The following is an 18,447-nucleotide window of genomic DNA, read 5'->3' as shown; positions in this document are numbered from 1 at the left end:
TAAAAAAGGGGGGGAGGAGCACTCCCCTAAATCATGAAATTTAATATGGAGTAAAGTAATTAAAAAAAAATCTAAAATTTTGCAAGAGTCAACCATTAAGCAAGCCATCACGCGAGAGGAAGATCATGACATCTATGCATTTGAAATATTAATAAAATAGCATGGACTGTATATGTCGTGAATGGGTTATGCTGAGAGGATGATCATGCTATTTTATTTTACATGAGCTTCAAATAGTAACCCAACATGATTTTTTTTATTTTCAAGTATATATATATATAGATATATATATATAGAGTGAGAGGTTAGTTGAGGCATATAAAAAAAGAGATAGAAATACTCTTATGTATAAATAAATGAAATTAATTGCTTAGTTTGTTTTTTCTAAGATATTCTAGTTTTAATATTGATAATAATCTTCGATCGTACGTCTGTTTGTTTAAAGGAAAATATTTTAATTTTTCAAATTTTTATTTGCTTGTTTATTATTAAAAAAAGTTAGTTAATAAAAAATATTTTTAAATAAAAAATAATTTTGGCTTGATTTTCAGTAAAATATTTTTCTTTTATTTTATTTACCAAATATAAAAATAATAAATAATTAAAATGTGTAGTTAAATAATAAAAATACCCTTAGAAGCAAAGATTTTAAATTTGGAGTCAAGAGGATTTTTGGTATTTTCACAATAATTTTTTTTTTTTGTAATTATCAAGTTAACTCATAGGCAATTTAATATTTTGCTAAATAATAATAATAAAAAGGACAGGTGCATGGAAGACGCTCATGCACTTTAGACGACGAGGGTGACACCTCCCAGTGTTCAAAATGTTTTTTTATCGTGTCATTGGAAGCGTTGATGTATTCTTTTCCTTTTAAAGCAACACATATCAGTGTTGGTGGTCCGATTGACCTTTCTTTATTTTTTCTCTCTTCTCTCTAAAAAATTACAAGTTGTATTTTTTATATTGGTATTTCAACTTTAGACTTTATTCTTTTGATTTCTAATTTTTGTTCTTGATAATTTTCTAAAAGTTTTATTTGTTTTCAATTTTATCCTTCAATCTTAATTTTTCAAATATTATATTTTTCAATTTGATCCTTATTCTTTTATGTCTAATTATCAGGGTTACATATTTGTCTTGTTAACTCGGGTTAACCATGACTGATTTTTTTATATTTTTTTACTTTATTTTATTTTTCTGTATTTAATGGATTGTGAATTGAGATACATCGTTTATCCCTTTTTGAAAAAAAAACTTCTCAGGTTATTTTAATCACTTCTTTTTTAAAATTTAATTTATCTGTTATCGTTTTTTTATTTGATTGAAATAAACACAACTTGTTTGACTCAATCGAGTTTATAATCTAAATTACATATTTTTCTTTTATAAAATAAAACATGTTGCTACAACTAAATATTATTTTTTGTTAGAAAGAAATAGCCCAATCACGTGACAAAATACAGACACCAAGGATACTTCTAAACTACAAAGGAAAAGGAAGGCAAAAGAGCTGATTTATGATGCTGAGAACAACCCCTTGAACCCTTATTTATATTGAATTTTGACACTACAATTGAAGTCGAATTAATTAATTATCAAAATTAATTCTCACCATCTTTTAACCCTTAATTACCCACCACGAAACAAAATAAAAATATAACTATTTAATCATCTAAATGGTGGTCCAATGATAAGAGCTTGGAACTAAGAGGTTTGCTTTCTCTGTGGTCTCAGGTTCGAACCCTATGGTTGTTCATATGATGGCCACTGGAGGCTTACATGGTCGTTAACTTTAGGGCCCGTGGGATTAGTCGAGGTGCATGCAAGCTGACCCGGACACCTACGTTAAACTAAAAAAAAATATGACTGTTTTACCTTATAAATAAGATGTTTTCTTTTAAAAACAAATTGCTCAGTTAGTGAAATGTTAATAATCAGGCATGTTAGTTATGGATTGGTTAAAAGATAATATTTCTTCAATTTATTATCTAGGAAAAGAGTGGTAAAGGTAAGAAAAATTGGAATCTAGGAAGTCAAAAGGTCGAAATGTCCCTTGCAATTTCTTCAATTTCCCTTTTATTTAAATTATTTTTCGCAGAAAGCAAGAGCCATCGTATTTCAGGCAGCAGAGGGAGCTCATCTCACCAAACTCTTCTTGACGGTTACCAAACCCCGCCAACAGACAAACAAGAGAAGGTCAGGTATACTTACCCCTTCATGGTTGAAATGATGCTTTGATGCATAGAGTTTTTTTTATTAGAGAATAATATAAATTATATTTTAAAATATCATTTAATAATTTAAACTATTAAATTAAAATAATTCTTTAACATGATATTAAAACCTTAATAACCAAACAGTCACGAGTTCAAATCTCAGTGCAAGTTTTAAACCCAAAGAGCTTTCACTTAAACGGATATGTTAGAGAATAATATATATCATATCCTGAAATCTCACCTAACACCTTAAATTATTGGGTTGAGATGATTTTTTGACAACCACGTGTATAAAAAAATATGTTATAATTATATATCATATGTCAAATTTAAAAAAATGAAAATATAACACCATTAATTAAAAGAACTAAATAAAATAATTCTAATAAAAACTTACATTAAAGGTCAAAATTAGTTTCAATTAGGCAGGAAGTACAACAAGACTAAAAATACTTAATAAAAACACCTACTCTAAATATAGCTTAATTATCGGCATGAAAAAAGAAAAAAAAACTCTGATGTTTAACCAAAATTCAAGCTTGAAATGGGAAAAATTCAAATTGGATTGAGACGTAATAAATTATAAATACAAGTATAATACTATTACCAACTCATTAATTTTTCATAAAATTACTTTGAGACTTAAAAAATGAATAAAAACTTATCATGTAATTGTTTGTAAAATTGTCATTAATGTATAGAATAAAAGAGAGACAAGTAGAGAAAGTTATTCAGCATTTAAAGTAAATAAATCATAAATCTAAACCTAGTGCTATATTTTTTTTTCTTATTTTTTATATTTGAATTTGTCTGTATTTTATTAATATTATATTCATTATAAATAAAATTAATTTTATTTTTTGTTAGGATTATTATCAAACCGAATTAAGGTAAATCCATATTTGATTTATTTAATAAATAGATTAGCGGATCTAGATCGTATAAGTTAAAAATCAATTCCATTTAATTATATCGTATAATTCGAATCAAGATCTAGTCCATTGATAACCATAGTTGCCAATGGCAATAAAAGTTTTACCCATAAAAAAAGTGGGATAACTTTATTTATAATAAATATAATATTAATAATGAATATAATATTAATAAAATTATAATGACCTCTGTTTGAAGGTAATATCCTAACAAACGTGTGACAACAAATTATTAATAATATGAATATAATATTATATTCATTATACATATAATATTAATAATGAATATAAAATTATTTTTCGAGGGATATACTTTTCATTATTATTAATATGAATATAATATTCAATTGTTTGTTAGGATTAATATTTAAAAGTTTTCGAGGGATATACTTACTAAAATCCATGACCTCTGTTTGAAGCCTTGAAGGAGATCAACAATAATTGTTTTTAAATAGTTTTTAATTGATTTCAGTAAACTTTTGGTGATTCTATTTCTTTTCTTGTTAAATAGTTTTTTCCATCAGTAAAATATTTATTTTTTATAAAATATAATAGAGTAATTAAGATTTTAAGTTTTTATATAATTTTTATTGGAATTAATTAGAAAACAATATTTCTATAAAATGGGATTGTGTCAAAATAAGAATTATAGGAAAGATACTTATGAAATACAAATTATACTAAGAAATTAAGGGAAAATCTAGTCGATTAATAAAACTTGTATTAAATGGGAAGCAATATTAATAATTTATGGAGTGAAAATAACATCACTCCAGTATAATAACACCATATAAGTGATAAAAAACAAAAACTCATCAACCCATAAAACATTTATTCAGGGCGATTCTATGATTTATTCATAGAAGCAATCATTATTAACCAAATCATTTTTTTTCTTGACATCTCGATAACCTAACACCAAAAAAGCCAAAATAAACCATTAAATTCAATTTCACATTATTTCAATGTAAAAGAATTAAATAAAAAAAAACTATGGAGCACTGTTATGTTCCATAATGATTTTATGTCTTATACTTTAGTAAAATCATGAGATATTTTAAATTTCTCTTAATAATAATAATTTTAAGTTTGAGATTCTCATTTGAAAAAAGAATTATTTTTAAAGTGTAATTTGCTTTGCTTTGCTTTGAAAGAAGTATGGAAACCAAATAATTAAAAAAGAAAAAGAAAAGGAAACGACGTGATTTCTTGTAGTAGAAAAGAAATAAACCAAATCGTGGTGTGTGTTTGGTACTGAGGTTGAGTCTCGTGTGTGTACAAATACCTGTGTCTCTCTAGTGTTCACTATCTCCTCTCAAGTCCTAAGTAGCTAAACACTTGTCTCTTGCGCCTCCCCCTCAAATCTCCCTCTCCCTCTCTCTTTGTCCAGATCCAAAACCTTATTTAATCAAAGCTATGACGATTACTATTGTCTCCGTCAAGGCAAGGCAGATCTTCGACAGCCGTGGCAATCCAACCGTCGAGGTATGTCTCTTGAATCAATAGATTAATCAGATCTCTGTGGTTTCAATGTTTTTCTGCGTGAATGAATTAATAGACGTTTCACTTCTATACTGTTAGATTCGTTTATTCCAGTTTAATTCAATTCAATTGAGTTCAAGTAGCTATGAGCCTCCTCTGTTTAGTCATCATCATCTATGTTTAGGCTAAAAACTGAACTGCTATGAGCCTCCTCTGTTTAGTCATCATCATCTATGTTTAGGCTAAAAACTGAACTGAACTAATTTGATTGCTGTTGTTGTTGTTTTGCGATTGGGTGTAGGCTGATGTGACAACATCCGATGGCGTTTTGTCAAGAGCTGCCGTTCCTAGCGGTGCATCCACTGGTATGTTATGTTACTTTAGTACGGAGTATTTGATTTCTCTAATTCACTCACTAACAGTAGGCTTTTGCATCAATCATCGATTGTTATTCATTTTTGGGCTGTTGAATGATTTCAGGCGTTTACGAGGCCCTTGAACTTAGGGATGGAGGCTCAGATTATCTTGGAAAGGGTGTTTCCAAGGTTAAATTTGTTACTATTAATTTTCTCTTAATTATGTTTTACCATATTCCTCTCTCTAATCCCTGATCGGGTCTTATTTGTTTTTCTATCCTTCTGATTTCTTAGGCTGTTGGGAATGTCAATACAATTATTGGGCCTGCATTGATTGGCAAGGTTTGTTGCTCCCATACATACATATATATACATATACATACATATATATATACATATACATACATATATATATATACATACATATACATACATATATACATATACATACATATATATACACACATATATATATTCTTCTTTGTGCTTGTCTTAATAATTTCTCATGCTTTTATTTTATTTTTTCCTCCTTTACAGGACCCAACTGAGCAGGTCGCTATTGATAACTTGATGGTTCAACAACTTGATGGAACTGTAAATGAGTGGGGCTGGTGCAAACAAAAGGTAGCTTAATAGATTGCTGTTACTTCCTTCCCTGTTGTTTTTAGCAAGTTTATTAACTGGTGCGGTGCACCTTTTGTTATCTTTTCAGCTTGGAGCAAATGCCATCTTGGCAGTTTCTCTTGCTGTTTGCAAAGCTGGGGCCCATGCCAAGGGTATACCCCTTTATAAGGTAAATTAAGTTTTTGAATTGTTTTATTTCTTTTCATATCTGTAATATGATCCGTGAGAGTACTAACTATCCTGCTTGCTAAAACAAGTCCTGAATTATGTTCAGGCTCTGTTGTGTCTCATTTGATAGGATAGGTCTTAACTGTTAAACAAGCCAAAGAAATAAAGAGAAATACAAAAATAAGAAAGGAGGAAGCTAAGGTTTTATTGATACTGCATAATGCAATCAAATAATCAAAAGGAATAAGTTTTACCTAAATACAAAGAGTATATATAGGCTAAACAAAGGAAACTGAAACGAAAATGAAAAGACTATTCTACCCTTAATAAACAATAAAACAAAATAACCCTATATTTCTTAACATTAACATACACAAAGGTGAAAAAGTGTAAGTCAGGCTAAGCCCTTGGAAACAATGGAGTCAGTCCTGCTCTTGATGGGATCTCACAGACTGCTCATGCAATGAAAAAAACTTGATATATTCTCATTCTTATTCCCTTATTTTGCTACTGGTTCCTGGAGATATTCTCAAAATATCACATCTTTTTGGTGCAGCACATTGCCAACCTTGCTGGTAACAAGAACTTGGTGCTGCCAGTTCCTGCTTTCAATGTCATCAACGGTGGATCACATGCCGGAAATAAACTTGCTATGCAGGCACGCATTTTGATATTTCATCTAATTTACTTTTCAAGGATGCTGCTTGAATTCGAGTTTCTGACTTTGTTTCATCTGCAGGAGTTCATGATTCTTCCAACGGGAGCTTCCTCTTTCAAAGAGGCCATGAAGATGGGAGCTGAAGTATACCATCATTTGAAGGTGATTCAGCCCCCCCACCCACCCACCCACCCACCCACACACACACACACAAAAAAAAAGGGCAGTTACACTTCATTTCAAATGTAATTTCTATTTTGTTGTTGCACCTTTTGAGGGCTTAATGATGATAGCATAATTTCCCTGGGGGAGTCAGATTTAATAAATTTTTCATTGTTTTATATAATAGCTTCAGGATTCTGTAGAATAATGGTGCTTTGTACCTTTTTTTATGTTTGACCTTCAACGGACCCGTGCATTATTCCTCTGCAATAGCTTCCTCTGCAATAGCTACATCATCTTAAATCTTCCAGTTGGTTGTATAAGTAACACCAGTGACCATGTTCCTTTTCATTTTCCAGTCCGTGATTAAGAAGAAGTACGGTCAGGATGCAACAAATGTTGGTGATGAAGGTGGTTTTGCTCCCAACATTCAGGTAACCTTTTCTGAGCAAAATGTTATCTTATTAAAATTATTTGTTGCTAATTTGCTGTCCCATTTTCTGCCACTATGCTTATTGTATAAAACTTGGGTTGTGTTCAGGATAACCAGGAAGGACTTGAATTGCTCAAGACTGCCATTGCTAAAGCTGGTTACACAGGCAAAGTTAGTGTCTTCTTCACTCTTTCTTAATTGCCAATTCTTCTGCAGTTTTTTGATATTTTGATATAACAAGGGATGCCAGGCTGAAAGTTTTCATCATTTTATTAGGTGGTTATTGGAATGGATGTTGCTGCCTCTGAATTTTATGGAGCAGATAAAACATATGACCTTAACTTCAAAGAAGAGGTGAGTGTTTTTCTAGCATGATAAATTTTTTTTGATTGCATTATTTAAATTTTAGACAGGAAGATATGATCATTCTATTTTAGACTTGCAGGGAAAAAGTTAACAATACATTTACAGTTTTGATTTTTGTTTCTTCTTCCTCTTTTCCTCTTGCATTTGCAATGTCACCATGCTAAATATTGTTTTTAGCGCAGTAAAAATTATCACTGCCTGAGAGTGCATATGAGAAAGTAAATCCAGCTGGTTCTGGTCATTTTGAAGTATTGCTGATGTGTATAGTTTGTCTGTAGTGGAGGATATGTGAAATTTTATGCATTAATCTTGTTTTTGCAGAACAATGATGGTTCAAAAAAGATCACAGGTGATGCTCTCAAGGACCTCTACAAGTCTTTCGTGTCCGAGTACCCTATTGTATCGATTGAAGATCCATTTGACCAAGATGACTGGGAACACTATGCAAAGTTAACTGCTGAAATCGGAGAGAAAGTACAAATTGTGGGAGATGATCTCTTGGTCACCAATCCCAAGGTCAGTATGAGGAAGTTTCTCTTGCCTTCTTGGACTGTTTTTTGATTTTTATTACCACTGATTGCATGGAGCCTGTTTGACTGATCAAACAAGAAAACCATTAATAGCTTTCTGTCCTTCCTTTGACCTTGCTGCTGATCTTATTCTTGCTTGCAGAGGGTTGAGAAGGCTATCAAAGAGAAAGCTTGTAATGCCCTCCTCCTCAAGGTACTGCTAGTAATCTTCATATGGATTGTTGCCAGCTTTTCTGCCTTGTGTATGCTGGAGACAAATATGCATAATTTTCTGCGTCATATGGGAACAGGTTAATCAAATTGGATCTGTTACTGAGAGCATTGAAGCTGTAAAGATGTCCAAGCAAGCTGGATGGGGAGTGATGGCCAGCCACCGCAGTGGTGAAACAGAGGATACTTTCATTGCTGATTTGTCAGTGGGTTTGGCCACGGTAATTGAAATCGATTTCAGATCTGTGTTGGCAATTTAAATTTATTTCAATTTGATTTTGGCCCTCACATAATTCCCTCGTGTTTTAAATATTCAGGGCCAAATAAAGACTGGAGCACCTTGCAGGTCCGAGCGGCTTGCTAAATATAACCAGGTGAATATCTATGTCTACCAGTAAAATTCGTTTTGCACTTCTGAATAAATTTCTAGTTGATAGCTTGTCTAAGTCTCTTCACATTTGTGCATGCAGATCTTGCGAATTGAGGAAGAGCTTGGCGCAGAAGCGGTCTATGCCGGAGCAAACTTCAGGAGACCTGTCGAACCCTATTAGAACCAGAGAAGTACTGATGATTCTACTGCTGGATCTGAGCGTTGTTACTCCGTATGCAGTGAATAAGTTAATGGAGAACGGGTTATACACCCTGAGACTTTTTAAAATAATTTTCTGAAGAGTTTTGTTCTGAGATTGGAACAGTGTTTTATCGAGAAGATTTTTCAAGTGGAATTACTCTTTTTACCATAACTAGCTTTGTTCGATTGGCTTCTGAGCGGCGGGAAATGGCATGTTGATTGCTCTTTTATTATTTCCGAATTGATTTGATTCGCTCTGCACGTTCGACCTGACTTGCATTTTGCCGGTTGTGCAAAGCATGTAATTTAGATGAAAATCCCATCCCCTATCGCCTGAGAACTCGAACCATGCCTAGGGTCGGGTCGGGTCGTCTCCTTTAAGTTCCTTGGCAGATTAGTGTTTATTTTCCAATTTCATGATTTATCTTCCAGCCAAAAACTAAATTAATAATTAGCCAATAGTGCCAAACACTTGAATTCTTATGATAGTGAATACCAGCTGCCAGACCCGGGACTGATAGATTTTATTTAAAAAAACCGAGTGTTTAATTCTTCTAAGGGTATTTAATTTATTTTAAAGTTTATCTAAAATGTAAAAAGAATTATTTGTTTTTGATTAATATAATAATAATAAATAGACCCTATAAAAAAACTATTTCACCCTCAATAACAAGTTAAATTATTTTGTTTAAGAAGGGTAAAATGATTATTTTATTTGTTTCAATTCACGATAACATGTGTCATGATAAATAGAGTTTTTTTTGCAAGAAATGGAAGGGAAATAGTTGTACTAGTACTTACTAAGGGCAAACAAAGGAGAATGGTATCATAGTTACAAAAATAAAGGGGCGTAGAGGTAAGAAGTGGGAATGAAGCCAAAAGAAATAAGATGAGTTGGACCACCCTTAATTGCCATTTGTTTCCAATATGTAGTTCCTTGTGATGTGTGATGAAGCTGTGAGTAGCGTTCGATTTTTCTGCATCAAAAAGTCAAGAAATGGTGCTAACTGCTAACAAGAGAGAGTAAACAAATGGCTGCAAAATTGTTGAGTACATTCATAGCAAGCTAAGTTTCTAATGAATGATATGTTAATTAAAAAATCAACATCCAATTGCATGTCTTTACATAGTGGGAGCAAATGATAGGAGAAAGCTGGCGATATGTCTTGTTTAATGCAGAAGTACTGTGCAAGATTGATTTAAGATGTTGGTTGAGAAGGGGAAGAGTTGCAGATGCTGAGCATAGTGGCAACAGTCAGTTGTAATGGTAAAAATAGGGAGTTTGTTGTGGACATAGAATAGATCATTACAGATGGAGCTTTCAAGTGGTATTTCTTCTAATCCATGTATAGAGCCAACGGAATATACTAAAAGCAGCAAAGGTCTCATTGTGGCTCTAGCACAATAGCCTGCCGAGAGAAAGTGGCATAGAAAAGGGATGCGTACGTCTTGTTTTGTTTTTGTTTTTGTTTTTGTTTCCCGAGGGAGCTAGGTAGATGGTTTGGAAAGTTTGCTATAAAGACTGAGCTGGTATTGAAAGAGAAGTAGGGATCGTTCTGAGCATGTTTCTTTTTTAACTAATAGGCCATAACCGAACAAAGGGAAACTAAGTAAGAGAAGCTGGAGATAAGGAACAATGCAGTGAAGTGGCATGGAAAAGAGCTTGTTTACAGAGCCACGATGAAGTAAGGTTAATCTACTTGGACCTTGGGCTCAGGTAGTTTAACAGTGATTTCTCCACATGTTCTTGCTTTAGGAGTCGTAGAAAGTGTCAGACCCCAACGAAAATGCAAAGAATGCGCATAGGAAAACTAAAACAGAGACAAACATCTACGAGGGGGGAGCTCTGAATTAGAACCAAACCTATTTTGAAGCACAAAACAGCAGAATGCAAGGGTAAGAAGAAGAAGAAGAACTGCTCAGCCACGTTCCAATGCAGCATACAACTCGGGTCAGCAGGTTAGGTGAATCTATTTGAAATCATAAAAGACATGGCGAAGTTAATTCATTATGCCTAACCTGAGCTTGCAGGCCAAAGCTATGCCATAAACGAAGCTGCAAAGGTAATTGTTCTCTAAAAAGAGTAAGGAAGGTCACAAATAGTTCTTTTTTTTGTTCCCTGAGAAAACAAAATAAGAGAATGACAGGGAAATAGAGGGGAAAAAAACTCTAGAAGGAACAGATGCAAAGGCACACTTGATGAGCTGAGGTGCCCAGGGGAACACCTCAACATCCTGAGAAACTGAACAATCAAATCTTGAGCAGTCGCTCTTAACGAATAGACAGGTGTAATGGGTAGCAAGAAAAGAAGGAAGTCGTTATAGGTAATAGCTGTCTATTGGTTTGAATGCCTCTCCTGGTAAGAGCTATCTTTTTGATATATTGAAAGTGTCGCACATTAGGCTGAAAAACAGTCATTACATAACAAAATAAACAAGGTAGCAGATATCAAGTCGTAGATTCTGCTAACATCCCCTTTAAATTGATGTTTGGTGATCTAGAAGTATCGATTTATCAATAATAAATTAATGGCGAAGATGAGAGAAATCCTTGGTGAAAACATCAGCAATTTGGTGTTTAATGGAAATGTGTGGAAGAAATGAGGGCATGCCAAGAAACATACATCAACCTATAACAAAATAACAAGTATCCACACAATCAACTTAATGGGCATCATTAAAGCCCATAACGGTAAAGAATTTCCTGAAAGGAAGAATAAGCCGTGACTGGATGTTCCTTTGAGATATCAAAGAAGACAGTGAGCAAATATGTCTGGGATAGAGCTTGCATATACCGATTAACCTGATGAACAACAAACGAGATATCAGGTCGAATAATGGTCAAATAATTCAAATTACCCACCAATTGTCGATACATCGAAGGATCAGATAAAATCATCATCCTACTTATGCAACTTTAAATTTACCTCTATATGAGTAAGAACTGAATTACTGTCTTGAAGGCCGACTAAAGAAATAAGTTCTTGGGTATACTTATGTTAATGTAAGAGCGTGTTATTCGTACAATATTGAACCTCAAGTCCAAGAAAATATTGTTAGGGAGCAAGATCTTTCATATGAAAGGAAGATCTGAGCGTTGTTAGGACTGGTCAACTAGCTGGAGATCCAGTAAAATGGTATGAAGCTTCCCAAGCCATGCCTAGGATGCCTGCTTCAAACCATATAGAGTTCTTCTTAAGCAACAAACATTAACAGAAGAGGAAGGAAACAAGTCAAGAGGAGGAGATATAAATGTTTTTTTTTCCTTTAGGTCACCATGTAAAAATGCATTCTTCATATCCATGAGATGAAGTGATCATCCTTTCAAAATAACAATGACCATAACAGTGTGACCAATAGTTATTTTAGCCATAGAAGCGAATATTTCCTCATAATCAAGCTCATACTCCTGTCGATTCCCAAGTGCCACCAAACAAGTTTTATGTCGTTTGATAAAGCCATCAAAAAGTTGCTTGATGATATATACCCATTTACATCCAATGAACTTAACTCTAGTAGGACAAAGGGTTATATCCCAAGTATGAGTGTCATGAAGAGCCTGAAGTTCATCTTGCATAGCCTGACGCCAACACTCATGAGCAGAAGCCTGGGAATAAGACTTAGGCACATAAGTATTATCAAGACTAACCTAAAGAGAGGAAGAAGAACAACCATAACAATTTAGGGGTTGGGAAACCTTACTAGATTGACGAAACACATACATGACAGGATCAGGTGGCGGTTTAGAGGAAAGAAAAGGTAGTGGGCGATATCGTTAATACACAATACCTTGATTAAAACAAGAAAGAGTACTAGACAGATCATTAAAAGAAAAAAAACAAAATAGAGAAAGACATATAATTAGGATGAGATGAAAAGAAATATTCATTTTTAAGAAAAATCACATTGGGAGAAATACGAAGCTTATTAGCATCCATCTTAACACTTAAACTCTTTTATGAGAGTTACTATAAATAAGAAAAGCACACTGAACATATTGAGTAGTAAGCTTGTGATGTTCAATAGGAGGTAAGTGAATAAAATAAACTCAACCAAAAACATGAAGAGAATTATAATCACGACAAATACTAAACAAATGAGAATATAGAGAATCAAGATACAAAGTAGGAGAAAACAAATTATTAATCAAATATACAACTGTATATAAGACTTCTACCTATAATCTAGAAGAAACAGAAGAATCCAACATCAATGTACGAAAAATATTTAAAAGATGATAATTCTCACGTTTAGAGATATCATTCTATTGAGGGGAGTAAAAACATGAATGCTAAGAGAGAATACCTTTCTATTGGGGAAAAAATTGAAAAACATTAGACATGTGATTCCTTAGAATCGGAGCATAAAACCTTATTACAAGTAAAAAATTGGTTTTCTACAAAGGCAACAAAAATTTAGAAGGTTGAGAACACATCAATTTTAGAACAAAGAAAATAGAACCATGTGAAATGACTGTAATCGTCAATAAATATTACAAAATACATGTATTAGGCATGAGGAAAAACATGACTCAAACTCTGAATATCAGAATGAATAATTTTAAAACATCTAAAAGCATGACTAACCTCCAAATAAAAAGGTAAGGATTTGCGTTTTCCAAGTTTATAAGGAGTACAATCAAATGACAACGAAAAAAACTCATCTGTATTATTCAAATAAACATGTTTCATAAGATGTTCCAGAATTACAAAGTTGAAATGACCCAATTTCTTATGCCAAAACCAATTATTATTAATAGCAATGGGAGAAAAACCATTAGAAATTGAACGAGGAAAGAAAAAGGACCGAATACAAAAAAAAATCCCATTTTAGGCCCTCTCACTATCTCTTGTCCCGACACTTGATCCTGCACATAACAAATAGAATGATTAAAATGAAAAGGAACAATTTTCTTCTACTAATTGTCCAACAAAAATGAGATTGACAAATAAATTAGGAGACATAAACACAACAATAAATGAAGACTTTAAATTGTCAATCATTGTAATGTGACGAGTACTGTCATCGACGATTTGAATATGTTGTTTACCATCATACTTACAAACATTAAGTAAAGCAGCCAGACTTCTAGTCATATGATTGCAAGCATTAGAGTCAATTAATCAAGGAGAAGTAAGAAGATGTTTTTTACCTTAGAGATCAAGAGTAGAAAGGCATAAATAATCATATATTACTCGAGAGTAATGTTGGAAGAAAAACTCAGAACAACGAGTTATGAAGAAGATGTAGGTAGAAAAATAGATTGAACAACAATATAAAGAGCAGAAATGGATCAATTCCGAGGGCGGACAAGACAATGCTTAATAATATGACCTTGCTTCTTGTAATAACTACAAAATTTCTTGTTGCAATATTTTGCAAAGTGCCCAATTTCCATGCAACTATAACATTGTAATGGAGATTTAAATCATTCTCTAACTTAAACGATATAAGCTATATTAATCATCCCAGAACCACCAACATCTTGAGCAAGGCCAAGCTATGAGGCAAGATGTTGTTCTTCACGCAAGAGTTCACCCAAGCAAACCTCTAAAGATGGGATAAATTGGTGATTGATTAACCACCTCATGCACTTTCAAACTTATATTGAAGCTTTATCAATAATTGATCCCTCTAGCTCTCACAATGAATCGCTTGTAGTACTACTTAAGTTTATTTGGGAACATGAGAATTCACCAACCTAGAATAATCATTATATAAATTGATAAGTTTATAATAAAGTTACTCAATATAGAGATTCATTTGGCAATAGTTTCTGATGTCTAACTCCAATTGAAACTTTCAGAAAAAATTATCTTGATAATAAATCCATAGAAGGTAATTTTATATTGTCTTAGCAGTAATAAATCCACGAAAATTGTTGATCATATAAGGTTCAATAGAGCTCAAAAGTCGGGAAACAATTTTAGTGTCCTTACCTTCCTAAAGGAAGCAATTTTAGCATTTCCATAAACTAAATTCAAACTAAATTCCTTGAGATTAATAGAAAACTCATTCAAATGACCCTATAACTCTTTTGTTTTCATAAACATCCAAAAACTAAAATTTCTATCTAACATTATTCTTGTCACAAAAGTGTTTAAAATAATTTTTTTAACTAGAATTTCTAACTCACATAATTCTTGTCACTAAAGCGTTTTAAATAATTTTTTTAACATGGTCAACTGATAAAATACAAAATAATAGAAGAGGGGTATCGTGAGCTTGATGAACATTTTCATGCTTTAACTCATACAACATATAAAGAAAAATGCAGGCCCCGTGGGGTTCGAACCCACGCGTGCTTATGTATAGAAGATCTTAAACCGTCCCCCTCAAACTCTGGGGCAAACATGCTAACGTTGTCTAGTGATGATCTGTTTTATATATATATGTATGTATGTATGTATGTATGTATGTATGTATGTATTTTCTAAATACGCAATATAATTGATCTTTGATTATAGAAACACGCAATTTTTGGTATTTAGCACAAGCACGGGGAAAGGGGAAAAATAAAACCCTAGACTTGAATCGTAAAGAAATAGAGAGAGAATGGCGGAGCACTTAGCATCCATATTCGGGACAGAGAAAGACAGGGTGAACTGTCCTTTTTACTTCAAGATCGGAGCCTGCAGACATGGTGATCGATGCTCAAGACTCCACACAAAGCCGACAATCAGCCCAACCCTGTTGCTCTCCAACATGTACCAGAGACCTGACATGCTCACTCCTGGAGTGGATCCTCAGGCTCAATCCCAGTCCCTCGATCCCCGGAAGATCCAAGACCACTTTGAGGATTTTTATGAGGATTTGTTTGAAGAACTCAGCAAGTATGGTGATATTGAGAGCTTAAATATCTGTGATAATCTTGCTGACCACATGGTACTTTCTTCTTCTTCTTCTTCTCTTCTTTTTCTGAATTAAACAAAGTAAAATCATTGAATTAATTTAATGGGTTTGCTGTTTTTATTTTTTGGACTTTTTGTGTAAGCAGGTGGGTAATGTGTATGTCCAGTTTAGAGAAGAAGAGCACGCTGCTAATGCCCTTCGCAATCTTAACGGAAGGTTTTATGCAGGTTATTACAATTCATAATCCGTCCCTTTTTTTCTTGTGAGTTTTTGTTTATTGTTATTCTTATATTAAACGTATAGCTATCATTTTAATTTTAATGGTTGTAAACAATTCCTTGTTAATCATTCAACTTTCAATTATCTTTTATGTATTGGATTTTCCTATTTTAAATGTTTTCGCAGGTTTGTTTTGGTTCTGCTTCTGCTACTAAGTATTAGTAGGAAATAGCTTACCTATATGATATTTCGGTTGTGTTTTAAGAAGAGTTTAATATGGAGGCACATTTTGATATTTTCATGAACCCTCAACATGCCAGGGCGACCCATCATTGTTGACTTTTCTCCTGTCACGGATTTCCGCGAAGCTACATGTAGGCAATATGAGGAAAATGTTTGCAATCGAGGTGGCTACTGCAACTTCATGCATCTTAAGAAGATTAGCAGGTGGCTTTCTCAGCTTAATTGTTTATCCAGAAGATATCCCAATAACTTGGGGACTTGGTGGTCTAACCAATTTTTTCATTGTCGGTTTTAGGGAATTGAGGAGGCAGTTATTTGGGAGGAACAGACGAAGACGTAGCCGCAGTAGAAGCCATAGTCCTGATAGGCACCGTGGTCATGAGGAGCGTCCACATGGTGGCCGTGGTTTGAATAGGAGAGAGGATGACAGGGAGCATCACAATGAAAGGGGCAGGAGGCCTAGAAGCCGAAGTCCTGCACGCAGGGGAGGACGAAGTAGCCCTGGGGGGAGGAGAAACAGGAGTCCTGTCAGAGAGAGTAGTGCTGAAAGAAGGGCTAAGATTGAAAAGTGGAACAGGGAAAAGGAACAGACAGATTCTGGTGGTAGAGGTGATAGCAGAAACCCTGAAAATGACAGGGATAACAGTGACTTTGCTGAGAATGGTGGCCATTATGATGATGCCCAGCACTAGTAGGAGCTTGGTGGATACTAGGGACCTACCTGGAAACGTCTGGTTTGTCCCTTTGCTTCCCTCTGCTTCATGTTTGTTTAATACAAAACTCGTTATCTTGGACAAGAAATGCTGCAACTTTATTTTTATGAGACAGCCCATTCAGAAAATATACCTCACTACCATTTCCACTGTGCAGGTGGAGTACAGGTTCAGTGTCTTGTGTTATGAAAGTAAATTCAATTTCTTGCCCCTATCACCATCTTAAATTGAAAGGAAACGAAACGGAATGAACTAAAAAAGAAACAACAAAGGCATAAAATATATTTAGATCCTTCTAAGATCTCTCCTTTTAAACTGGAGTTGATTGTACATGCATGTTGGTGCAAGTTATTTCCACTGTTCAAAATTTATTTTATCAAGTATGATACCTGATTTTTTATGTAGATTTTAAGCTGATGTACCCGCCTTGTGAGTGTTGTATCATAGTGGAACTGTTTCTGGAGTAAATTCAAAACCTCAAAGGTTGATAGGTACATTGATAGTTCAATCTCTTTTTTATTTTTAAAAATAATTAAAATTGTTTTTCCTGCTTTAGCAAAACCTTCCAAACAAAATACCTGTTTTAATTGACTGCTCTCTCTAAAACCACAGAGTATTGTTTGCTCAGAGATGTTTTGAAGCTCTATACAACTAATCCTTGTTAAAAAAAACCAAGGAGGAGGCTTTATCTGATCAAATTAACTCATATCTCCTTGTAGTCAGGATGGGTGATCAAATCTTACAGCAATTTGGAATTGTCTTTTGCCCTTGTATGATTATTTCATTTTCTTCTAAAAACCCTCAACTTACCTACTTTACTAGTTTTGCAGGTTCAGGCTTTCCTGCTTCCCAGGATCGGCCTCAATCTCTTTTGGCAGCTTACAATGATATTTGTATACAGGTTGGGCTGTTGTTTACCTGCAGAGCGTTTTAGTGGAGTTCCATTTTAATGTTGTTGAAGCATCAAGAAAGCCCTTGGATCTTTGTACGATGAGGAAAACTCTGACACTTCCATACAAGGTGAAATGGCTCTAAATCATTTGTCATATGTAGATTCTTCAAATGGAATACAGATTGAGTTCTTTGGGATATTGGTAATCGTGTTTTTGTTTTTATCATGCACTACTGTCAAGTTCGTGGATTGTTGTTTTGCCACATCGAGTGGAGATTGTGTTGTGAGCTTATGATCAAAATATTTATTTTATGCTTGTTGTTCAGTGTTTGCGCTTTCACCGGTCTGGAACCCTTTACCTCATCAATTATCATTTAAAAGTCAGATGTTTAGAGGGTAGAAGGTGCCGTAGAAGTGAATTTGGGAGCAATGGAATCCTGAATAAACGTGGGTTTTAAATCGAGTCCTTCAGTTAGGTCTGATTAGTTCCCTTTCCAATATTTGACAGAGGCAATACATGTGGTTTTCACATGTTTTATAAAAGAAATCTATTTGTATTCATCCTCTCACTCACCAGTGGCGTTTGTTTTGCATGAAATATTGTTCTAATTCCCCCCTGTACTTGTCTAAAACATTTTAGGAAAATTGTAAAATATTTTATGGTTAACCTATACCGTTTAGTGTATTTTGTTGAAAATTATTTTTAGTTCATAATATAATATTTTAGCACAATCACACGACCCTACCTGCCACAACATTTGTCATCGCCACCATTATTGTTAAAACATCACGTTATCATCTTTTGCCACCGTCTGTGT

General features: G+C 33.8%; 2 protein-coding genes across 7 annotated transcripts; both read left to right on the top strand.

Annotated features, from left to right (window-relative positions):
- The first annotated feature begins 4,284 nt into the window (after positions 1 to 4,284).
- Positions 4,285 to 8,883, top strand: LOC18100078 (enolase 2). Its single transcript, XM_006381263.3, has 16 exons — positions 4,285 to 4,636; positions 4,935 to 4,998; positions 5,114 to 5,178; positions 5,284 to 5,331; positions 5,527 to 5,613; positions 5,702 to 5,782; positions 6,338 to 6,439; positions 6,521 to 6,601; positions 6,961 to 7,035; positions 7,143 to 7,205; positions 7,311 to 7,388; positions 7,722 to 7,916; positions 8,073 to 8,123; positions 8,221 to 8,361; positions 8,458 to 8,514; positions 8,611 to 8,883. Exons 1-16 carry the CDS (start codon positions 4,568 to 4,570, stop codon positions 8,689 to 8,691), a joined length of 1,338 nt encoding a protein of 445 aa, XP_006381325.1. The 5' UTR covers positions 4,285 to 4,567; the 3' UTR covers positions 8,692 to 8,883.
- A 6,295-nt stretch (positions 8,884 to 15,178) lies between these two features.
- LOC18100077 (splicing factor U2af small subunit B) lies at positions 15,179 to 17,954 on the top strand. Of its 6 annotated transcripts, XR_002982588.2 has the most exons (7): positions 15,179 to 15,595; positions 15,708 to 15,789; positions 16,102 to 16,228; positions 16,320 to 16,758; positions 16,895 to 16,928; positions 17,143 to 17,228; positions 17,639 to 17,954. XR_002982588.2 is itself a non-coding variant. In XM_006381262.3 (5 exons), exons 1-4 carry the CDS (start codon positions 15,266 to 15,268, stop codon positions 16,714 to 16,716), a joined length of 936 nt encoding a protein of 311 aa, XP_006381324.1. In that variant the 5' UTR covers positions 15,179 to 15,265; the 3' UTR covers positions 16,717 to 16,758; positions 17,639 to 17,954. The 6 variants fall into 6 exon arrangements, 3 of the variants coding, with proteins under 3 accessions (XP_006381324.1, XP_024459961.1, XP_024459960.1); XR_002982591.2 differs by lacking the exon at positions 16,895 to 16,928; XR_002982587.2 differs by lacking the exon at positions 17,143 to 17,228.
- The last annotated feature ends 493 nt before the right edge of the window (positions 17,955 to 18,447 follow it).

The sequence above is a fragment of the Populus trichocarpa genome, chromosome 6 (genome assembly GCF_000002775.5).
Source record: "Populus trichocarpa isolate Nisqually-1 chromosome 6, P.trichocarpa_v4.1, whole genome shotgun sequence".
NCBI lineage: Eukaryota > Viridiplantae > Streptophyta > Magnoliopsida > Malpighiales > Salicaceae > Populus > Populus trichocarpa.
Note: the sequence above shows the minus strand (reverse complement) of the source record. Positions and strands in the feature narration are given on the sequence as shown.